This window comes from Rhipicephalus microplus, chromosome 3 (genome assembly GCF_043290135.1).
Source record: "Rhipicephalus microplus isolate Deutch F79 chromosome 3, USDA_Rmic, whole genome shotgun sequence".
Classification (NCBI taxonomy): domain Eukaryota; kingdom Metazoa; phylum Arthropoda; class Arachnida; order Ixodida; family Ixodidae; genus Rhipicephalus; species Rhipicephalus microplus.
In genome coordinates this window covers 61,517,253-61,528,093 of record NC_134702.1, presented here as the reverse complement: position 1 = coordinate 61,528,093, position 10,841 = coordinate 61,517,253, and the positions used below count along the sequence as shown (strand labels likewise).

The following is a 10,841-nucleotide window of genomic DNA, read 5'->3' as shown; positions in this document are numbered from 1 at the left end:
GTCTTAGCGTTCAGCACTTACGTCCTCAACACACCGGAACACATCTTCTACAGCAAACCATGGAATTATCATTCCAGAACCGACGTCACAAATGTATAGAGACCAATTATCTCTGAGCTATATAAAGGTGTTTCTACGTAACGGGTCTATAGAAAAAATCCAGCGTAGTCTCTATAACATCGTCGACAGGATCATGACGATATAGCGTTATACATATTGTGCTCGAAAAACGAGTGAGTCAACTGGGCATATAACTGCATATAACTACTAAGGGAATTTTTTCTTCTTTCCACTACAGACGCGCATGGCTTATAAGCGCATGCGCGCACGCTACGGTTCTCACTTAGAAGTCGTTGGAACGAGGTTACTGACCCCGCAGAAGTCGGCACACGCTCAAGCATCGAGCGTACCACCTACAACGCATAGAGGAACATTCGGGCACTACAGTGAGTAAAATACAATAGACCACGACGTCACACACCTGCAGGCTATATAAGAGAGACCAACAGACGCTTCTGGAGAACGCCGCATACGACGACTAACATACCGCTTCAGTCCAAATCATCAGCACTTTAGCTCTCTAGAAAAACTGGGCCTTCTAACGGATTACATTCGCGTCAAAGGTGAAAGAGGTACATGAGCGCCACTATCAGAGCAACGTACTCGAGATAACGGACAACACGTTTGTTAGCTGATCACTGCATTACTTGCATTTCATACCCAGCAACTTGCGTTGAAGTGTTCTTAACTGTTTTTCTTTTTTTTTCTTTTTCTCATTGCCCGTGTGGCACAGCCCACGATACAAAGAAAGAAACTATGACCTCCAATAAGGCGAGAACTATATTCCACACCTTGAGATAAACCTCATAACTTATATTTGAACCTATAGTGAAGATTTCGCATCTGATGCCTTATACCGACCGGAGAGAATTGCTACGAAACACGAACAAGTGCACCGGTCAATTAGTGTGAGCGTTCAGTGAATCTCCTTGCGCATTAATTAGTATGCATTGAAGTAGAGTAGCGATTGTAAAGTAGATCGCCTCTTAAGTTCCACACAGACGAATGAGTAGGAGAGAGAGAAAGAGAGAGAGAGAACTCTGCCCAATCACGTACACACAACCGACCGTTCCACACTGGCTTTTATTGCACCGTATCTATAGCGCAAAGACGAGCTCTACGAAGTTGATAAATTTCGTACCAAAGTAAACCGGAAATCTTTCACACACGCGTATCGGTACAGGAGACCTCCACCCAGAAAGCCTCCGTGAATCAATGCTGATGGCTGTCTGCGAGCGTCGTTTTCTCTGTTCGTCAATATTACGGCGAGATTCCGCAACGGAAATTCACCCTTCTCATCGCAGGAAGTTTTGTATAGGGAGCAATCCCGCCACGTTGGAATCTCCCTATGGCTCGCACTTTCGCAGATTGTTTCGATTGTCTGCTTCCCTATTTTCAACCAAATCGAAGAAGACGTCGAAACAAAGACACGTACATTTTAAATTGCTCGCTTTCGAATAGAACTCAGCCATGGCACAAATCGAAGCTCTGCTCGAGGCGGGTACGGAAAGGGGCCATGATCGAAGCGATCCCGACAGCTTATACTTGCAAATTCTTCACCCGCATACTTTAGTGAACACGTATCACTGTTTTTTTTGTTAGTTTGATTTAGCTCGTTTAGGTACCCCTTCTTTTTGCGTGTCGTTTACGTAACGGAGAAAATTACTAAGTACAGCTATCTTTTTTTTATGGCGATCGCGCGAAGACCTATCCATTTATAGCCTTGCGAAATGAAGGTATACGAACAAACGACGTGACACGCAGAGTTCTCGTTAGCGCTCTGAGCGTTGCTTATCAAATGAAAAGGCCGCGCGTGTACGGAAAGCAGTGATTTTACAATCAACTTAGAAATATAATGCAATGGAGTTTCCGTTTCGCTGCACAACTATGGTCTCTAAGTCATTATTCTTAGTTTACAGTGGCGAGCAACATACACTCGACTCGTAAATGAAATCGCACGAAGAGCGAGAAACAGCTGACCAGAGCTGATTATAAACCACGCTGCATCGACGAGTGTTCTATCAGCTCGTCACCACTTCTATATGTCACTCAAGCTGGTGGGAGTTGTCCGGGCGGTGGGCTGATGCGATTATTCTTAGGTCTCTCGCAAACCACGCGAACGCGCCAGTGAGGACATACAGGTGTCCATAAATTTAATGCGACCAGAACAGTGTCGCCATACAAGCGTACATGCAGCTGCGATTCCTTCGTGACGAGTGGTCACCTATAGTTTCGGTTTTGAAGCAATAATTCTGACTGATAGTGCGAGTGAAGTGCTTTAGGGAGCACGTTTTGTTGAATCGCGCAAAATGCTTGTTGCGTTCGTGCTCGGTGGACGACTCAGACTGCTCTCGTTTCGAGAAAAGCTTTTATTAAAAAACCACACGATAACCGGCTATGCTAACGAAACGTTAGCAACGCGTACGCTGACGCGAGGTTGCGCTTATTATGCTCAGATCATTCGTACCGTATATGACTCGCGGTATATATGTGTCGATGATCGCTTATGAGGACGGCATCAAACAGCGCAATGTACAGTGCGACAAGGAAAGTGTTTTCAACGGTCTCCTAAAGAGAAACGACGCGATGCAATCGTCACGCGAGATTAGACCTTTTTTTTTTTAACCCGTTTAGCGCCATAAACGTTGGTAGTATAAGAGTCTACGCTTGTACACGTGGGAGATGTGACCGTACACAAACTCCAATTAGAACATGTGCCAAGGACTGAACAAGTGCGACAACGCTCAATACTAATTTCATTCGCGTCACACGGCGCAAGCTTTCTTGACATAGATGTAAAACAACGCATGTTCCAAGAAATTTGGGGACCGAATTATTGCAGACACACCGTAATCAACAAACGGCGCGGAAAACACGATTCACTGGGCTCAGCAAAAAAAAAAAAATGTCACGAGAGCCGACAATTACGCTAGGAGATTCGCCAGACTTCAGGGAGATGCGATGAGACAAGTGCCTCCGTTTAAACGTTCACACGAGTGGCGTTTTTCGTTTGGCCACTTTCTACTTCTCCAATAGCCACCTTCCAGTGGACTTCTGTATTCTTCTAAGATTCGTCTTTGAGAACCGACATTCACCTAAAATTTACTTTCAAGCTGACGCAATCGACGGTCAACGGTAGTGAACAGCTGTAACAACGAACTACCGTGGTAAAGCAGCTCAGCTGAGTCTTCTCAACCACTGGCTCCACAGTTTGTGATGTCAGCACTATAGTTACAGCGGAAACGGCAGTTTCAGCAGTTATTGAGAGGCCAAACACGCATGCCCAAAGAGCAGAAGTTTTATGGCGACATCTTCGCATGTAAGAGACATTTTACGAAGAATGTTACGTAAAAATAATAATATTATCAGAGGTTTTACGTTCCAAAACCAGAATGTCCCATCTTCGTGGCGATGTCCTCGCATGTACAAGATATTTCACGCAGAATGTTATGCAGAACAATAATAATGTTAGCGGTTGTACGTCCCAAAACTGGGATGTTCCGTCTACAAAGCTGAGACAAAACATTTCTTAGAAAGATAGCTCTGCGAACTTACGTACTGCACGAACAATGCCGTAACTTCTGCACAATCGACGAGATTGCAAATAAGCTCGCTTCACTTTTCGCGTGTTGCACTAACTTTAATTGAACATATGAGCAAGCTACGAATTAGTTTTCGTCGGACGTAATAAATGCCATTCAAACATTATTCCATAATACCAACGTAACTTTACTAAGAATAGTGGAATCTCAAAAACCTATCGACGAAATATTTGTTTCAAAGACAGAAATCAATATATATATATATATATATATATATATATATATATATATATATATATAAATATATATATATATATATATATATATATATATATATATATATATATTGCACGCGTACGCCAAAATCGCTGTACTTATAGGTCGTTACTGCCTGCAACGTACGGTATACTTGCGCACAGCTTTTCTTGGCAATGAAGGGAAATCTACATGGGCGGATCTGCTTCGCATATACTTCTCCGCAAAGTAGTCAGGTTCGGCTGCTCGCATTTCGAATGACGGCCGTGTTCGAACTATAACCATTGCATACAATTTGCTTCACCTGCTGAGACAGTCATTTGCGAGGGAAATTTATCACAAGCTCGTACGGCGAGTCGTCGGAAATACTGGAGGGTGACGAACGCTCACCTAAAGACGAAGACCCCATTCAGATTGTGTGAGAGAGAATAAAATGAGGGAAAACCGGGGAGGCTAACCATAAACTGGGGCAACCGGTTTGCTTCTCTGCACTAAGAGAAAGGAGAATGGGGAAGAAAGATAAGATAGATACCGAAAAGCAAAACAGACGCACTAAAAAGAAAGAAAAAAAGAGAGCGGGGGCGCTACAGCCTAATAAACAGACCACTACTGCGCAAAAAGTTCAATAAGGCCCTCACTGATTTTCTGTGCCAAGACAGATCGCGTCGGCTTTCGTGCACTGACTGTTCTGACAAGGGTCTGTTGTCAAGGAGGGCTAACGCAGCAGCCATAGCGGCAGTTTTTGCACGCTGTAATGAAGGCAGCGACATGTAGAGAACGTGCTCTATCGTTTCATCGCTGCCGCAATAGAACTGTGGGGTGCACGTAAAACGTGGGACGCCTAAACCCGAGCAAAAACACGAAATAACACAGCATGAAGTCAAACAAATATGAATATTTCCTTCGTGCGAGCTGGCAGCGTCTCATTATAAACCGCATCCCGTATAAAATAGTGTTTTTGTGATTGTTACGCGGAAAACAAGGCCGCAATTGCGTTACTATTTTCTTCAGGGGTGGCGCACGCCCGTTGGCAATGAGAGAAAGGCTCCATAGCTTTGCTTTCATTGCCAAGAAAAGTTGTCTCCGAGTACTGTTTTCCCATCCGTACTTCATCTTTTGAAATGCGCGTGCTCAACTGAAATTAAAGTAAGTAAAGGAACATTAGCAAACTATTTGACCCAAGATGCGGTAAAACATGCATCTTAACATACTTTTAAACGCTTGCGTCGAGGTTGACGTATGCTTGAACGCGTCGTCACGCGCGTACAGTGCGTAAATGCTCTGTGGACCTTCACTACAAGGGAAATGAAAAGCCCTCAAGGCAGAAAGATAAAAGTGAGGAAGGGCATAGTAGGCGCGGAGAAGGAGTGGTTAAAGATGTGAAATGGGAGTCAGCAGCATTGTATTCGGTTAATAACCTGTGGGAAGTTACCACGTTAATTTGAAAGCAAGCCTAACTTTAGTTATTCAGTGTAGCCTTTCGCTTACGTCTATGTTCATCTGCCATTAACGCTGATTTGCAGCTGTGTACAACGTTATACTGACCCCGTGGACGTTATGAATAATGTAAGATTCAGCGTATTTTGACGAGAGGTATGCAAGTGTTGTCCAACGAAGCCTATGCGTACAGTCTTGACTGTATCCAGAAAATTCTACCAGTCCGGCGATAAACATCTATCAAAAGCTATATATCTCACACTTGAACAGGGTGATGCGGTCTAATACTATTCGACATTACATGAGCGTACATCGAAAGTACACGAGTAGTAGTAAACGGAGCTACGTACGGCGTTACGAACTACACGACACTAAACAAGACACGGCCTTCCCGCCACTGGCGGAATTCCGTGTAGTCCCTAAAGCTATCGCACGGACGTCACAGATACTTACAGAAGAGATTCGGAAAAAAAAACTCATCGTCATGTGTAGCGCGCGGAAATATCACGAGCATCGACAAGTTTACGGACACGACACGAGACACCAGACGTTGGTATTGTTGATAAACCTTATCTCACAAAACCCGATTTCACGGAATGGTCTATTTTACGGAAAACTCGCTTTTTTTACGGGGCGCTTAAATATACGGAACGAAGAACTTGGAGGGAAACATCAATTTCGTTTTAGGAAGTTTCGTTTCTGCATTTATTCAAGCACTGGTTCAGTTGTTCCTCGTCCCACGCTGGCACTGTCTACCTTATCTTATGAAACTCGACTTCACAGAAACGCTGATTTTTCGTGAATCCTTTTTTTTACCAAAATATAACCCTTAGCTTTACAGAACGCCAAATCTCACGGAAACGTCAATTTCGCCAGCAAGCTTCGTTTCTGCAATTCTTCAAACACAACTTTAGTTGTCCGCAGTGTGCCAGCTTCATAGGGCTTTCCATTATATAAGTGCCACTGCGTATTTTCGACGCATAAAATCTGGTTTCGGACGCTGAACACTGAAATAGAATCATTAAGACAAACCTCTCTACTTTGAACATACGCGACACCTCTGTTTTTTTTTTTTTACCCGTTCACTCACTGAAAATCTTACCTCGAAGTATCGCCAACTTAACTACGGCCTTTTCAAACCCTACGAAGGATTGTTCCACGACGGAGTCTTGAAATCCTGCTCAAGTAAATCGTGAGCGTTGACAATGTTATACGTTATTATGCGAACACTCGAAGAGATCAAAGTTTCTACTACAATACTGCTAGTAATGTGTTGCGGTGCTAGAGGAAATGTGATCGCACATATGTACACGGCAATAAATAACTTCCCCGGACTGCAGGCTATCGTCGAGCTCGCCTGGAAAGCACGCCAATGACGCGGGAATCTCTCATGTGCAGTGTTCGAAAAACTACACAACACAGCGAGCACGAGCTTCGAGCGTACTTTGAACAATGAACACGGGGGAGACGGACGAAGTCTCCAATGGCTGAAATGCGCGGACCTGCTTCAGATGCAGCCGCTTTATGCACACTCCGTATAGAGAGACATTTTTTTTTTGGCAATCGAGAGATGCCTTTCTCACGGGTCGTCCGCGCCTACATCTCTACAATGACCTTCGCAAAGAAGCACACTCGAGGTGAATCCAAATGAGTGGATCACCTGAACGTGGCACATGATGAGTAAAATGCAAGTATCTTGCGCAATACAGCGAGCGGGATGCAACATCAACCAAGAATTGCTCGCAGAGTAAACATCTCCACAGTGTGATACAGCTCAATGAATCAGGTGAGATTACTGTCTCCCCCAAACCACCAAGGCGCGGAAGTATGCCGCCTCCGCAACTAATGATATAGTCCCTATCATTCAGACGCACTCAAGCCGAAGGAGGGCTCGCTGACCGCCTGGTTCATTACATCAGTCTGAAATGCACGCCTATTGGTCTACGCTTTTGTGCATTCGCGTTTGAGGAGGAGACTTTAAGATTGTTTCCGACTATAGAGCCGTGTAGACAATAGATTGTTAGCGCGGCTTAGTGGGCTATTGCGGGTTCACGGAATGCAGGAACGCCAGAGACTCGGACAGCGAGGCAGCACTGTCGACGCCATCTTGCGCGGCAACGATGTCATATAGCACACGGAAATTGATTTCCGGAGCTGTGTTCCGCCTATTTTCCAATAACGAGGTGTTGATAGTGACAATGGACAGCAGACAGCTGTTTTTTTTTTTATCTTATGGGAGTACTATGACGCCGCACAAAGGTTAGCTCCCAGCGATTGCAGAATTTATCGCAAGATGACGCTGCCAGCGCTGACATCCTCATAGACGTCTCCAGGAAGGAAGAAAGAAAGGGAAGCAAGAGAGAAAAGGAAAAGATGTTAACGAGCTTCACGTAACCAGTATGCTACCCTGACAGGCAAAAAAGACGGTGGATTAAAAGAAAAGTAAAGAAAGAGGGAAAGAGGCGGGAGCACACTACAAAGCAGAGTGTTACTGCGTAAATTATATTGTAAATCTACGGAGGGGTTTAGGCAATAACAGAATAACAGAAGCTGATTTACAGGCACCATCTTGCGACGATGAACATAGCTAGAGCACAGCGAAGATTATTTATCTCCACTGTTTTCGCTTAGCGTAGCGGGCATCCATAACTACAGCCACCAACGTTCAATGGCTCTCTATATTCTTTGTTTCGACAACAACGCTCAGGTAGAACAAAAAGACTTGGAAATCGTTGTAGCAGCAGGAGTTGCTAACAACGCCTTATCTGGTATCCGTGTATTCCGTAAATGGTAAAAAAATTTGGAGTCAAGATTGTTTGATGGGTTAGACAATTATTCATAGTAACAAACGATTTTTGTGTAGCAAAGTCAGCAGATATCTTCAGAACATACGGAGAAGTTTTAGGCGGCCAACTATAAATGCAGGGGCATATTCAAAATTGTGAAAGAGAAATAAAGAAAGAAAAGACAAATGACTAAGTGGCGGTGTATGGCGGTGTATATTGAGGTCTTCTTACGAAAATAAACAAGGACGTCACCTTCATTTACACGCTAGTATGTAGCAAACCGGAAAGCGAAAAATAAAAAAAGGGGCTTATGAAAACAATAGCAAACAACACGAGAAGGTGCCGCAAACGTGTTTCGATGGTTTAAAATCTTTGTACAGAACACGAGATTTGCACAGAAATCGAAATCAGCACAACCAATGATGACGACGCGGGACTTACAGTATGCTGAGAAACTTTGGTTTGTAATGCAGTAAATACGAAAACAATACAATTTAATAAAACATAAAATAATGCACGTTGAACAATTTTGCCTGAAGCATCAATTGAACGTTTCTTGGCCAAGTGTTTCGACGCTAAACTGAAATGCCGTACAGCGTCTACACGTAGCATTAGCAGTCTTTCTTCCCTGTACGTCTAAACAGTTTCGCGCAAAAGAAGTGAAAACAATGCAATAAATAAAAGTTATTCACAAAAGAGTGGTCAAAGGGCTGTAAGCTGAAAAAAAAGAAAATATACGTCTCTATCGAAGCACATACTCGCACTACACTTATGAAGGCATTGCATGGGCAAGTAAAAACAAAAAAAAAAACAGCTGGCATACGCAAAACCACAATCACTGCGGTTCTCATGATATAGTAATGTACGTATGAATTCAAAAACAAATTCAGACCATTGAACGCGATAAGAATGCACTAAAAGCGAAATATTTCACAAAAGCACGCATCACATAAGTTAAATGTTGAAACATAACGCTCAATAAAACTTCACATGTCCATGGTATAATATATATATATATATATATATATATATAGCTCATTTGCGGGCGAAGATGATGAGAGGTGTGGAGCAAAAAGGAGAGGGCGTTAGTCTCTGGCATAGAACACGTCGAAAACGGTGGGCAGCAGCAGCAGCGGGTATAGTTGTGTACAGGCGATGATACCGGATGTGTCGATCAAACCGTTTTGTCTTTTCTTCACTTTTTGGCATACGTGCTTGAGCCAGCACACTCCCCTTCCATTCCGCAACAGCCGTGGGGGAAGAAAAAGAAAAAAAAAGAAAGAAGCGTTCGCGGCGAAGTAGAGAGAGTTGACTAGCAGTGGTGTGTCGTCGCGTCGACGACGCACAGTTTGTTGCGGGGATATCAGACGAGTTTCGACAGTCGCGCCACCTCGCGCTTGGCGAGCGAAAGGTCCGTCGTGAGACGCACTTCCTTGTCGGTCAACTTCTGCATTTCGGCCTGCATGATCTGCGAAGAAAGAGAACCAAATTAAAACCAATACGCACGGCGTGTTAAAGAGTATTTGCGCTTTAACAGAGCAAGAGCACTGAAACTATAATTTTGCACTTTGTTCTTTTTTGTTACAGCATGTAACTGATGATACTATCACGGCTGGATACCTGGTTTGCGCGAGTGTGCGGCGGTTATTTATTTGGAGACGCCTTGAGAGCGTTCAGTATCAGTTTCGGTTTCAAGCTAAGCAGGAGAAGTTCCGGAGGCAAGGTACACACGGCTGACCACGTGACCGACCGAAACTGTGACGTAGGCGATGCTCGCGAGAGGGCGCCGCATTGACAGCCAGCATAAGGTCCCTAGATGAAACAAGGGACCTTAAGCCAGCACAGCACGGAGGAAGGAAAAAGGTAAGGAGAGGGCATGCCCAGCCGGCGCAGGGCGTAAAAAGTGTCGCGGAAATGACATCATGGCGGCCATATTCACTAGGCACAATGGCGGCGTTGCTATGGTTACGTGTTGCGCAGTGGAGCTGGTCTAGCAGTGCAGCTGGTCTGCCTCCCCAGGTCTCGTGCTGAGCCGTGGCGGACAATATCTATGCTCTGCGCCGCGTTATTGGTTACGCAGTGTTCTCCTGGCCGTTACATTACTCTTAGCAACGTTTACGAATCCCTTTGTCCATCACGGGGTTTCAACAGTGCGTAGAACAAGTGCATATCCATGTGTCGTGCGGCGGATGACGCGGGTGAAGCAGTTAGTGTTCAGCGAAATTGCGTTGGGCACCATGACGAAGCTGAATGACGACGAACGCCTTGCAGGTCAGTGACGGTTGAGCAGTGCTCCTGCTTGTGACAACGGACGACGCTGTTGAGCCCAGCAAGACGCCATGAGGACCATGTGCACATACGTAGTTTCGTGTTGTGTGTGTACAGTAACAACTTGCATGTGCGTATTAAAACACCTTTTCTGTTCCGCTTGGTACACTCTCCACCAGCATTGCATGTAATCTCAACGTAACAGCAACCACGTTCAACTGTCACTAGCACCGTGTTCAAAGTCACCACGGTCGCAGAATGCTGGCACCGGTGATTTTCACGCGGAACACGGACACAGTGGCAGGACGCTGCGTCGGCCGCGTGGCGGAATCCAACCGTAGAAGGCGCACGACCGATCGTGTTGTCTGCACGGTTGCTGAATTAATGACGTGAAAGCACTCGCCGTTGTCAGTGCATCTAGCGCGTTCTCTCGTAGTTGCTACGTTGTCGGCGAGCTGTTACTCCCTGTTATTACTCGGACGAAGCAATTTCG

General features: G+C 44.8%; 1 protein-coding gene across 4 annotated transcripts in view; it reads right to left on the bottom strand.

Annotated features, from left to right (window-relative positions):
* Positions 1-4,814: 4,814 nt before the first annotated feature.
* The window catches only part of LOC142803752 (rap1 GTPase-activating protein 1-like), a 304,934-nt gene continuing 298,907 nt past the window's right edge, over positions 4,815-10,841 (bottom strand). For all 4 annotated transcript variants that reach the window (XM_075889633.1, XM_075889631.1, XM_075889630.1 and 1 more), the window contains exon 21: positions 4,815-9,548. Coding sequence is in view for 3 of the 4 variants with exons in the window: in XM_075889631.1 (XP_075745746.1) it covers positions 9,444-9,548 (105 nt within the window). In the remaining variant the exon portion in view is untranslated. The remainder of the gene's footprint in view (positions 9,549-10,841) is intronic.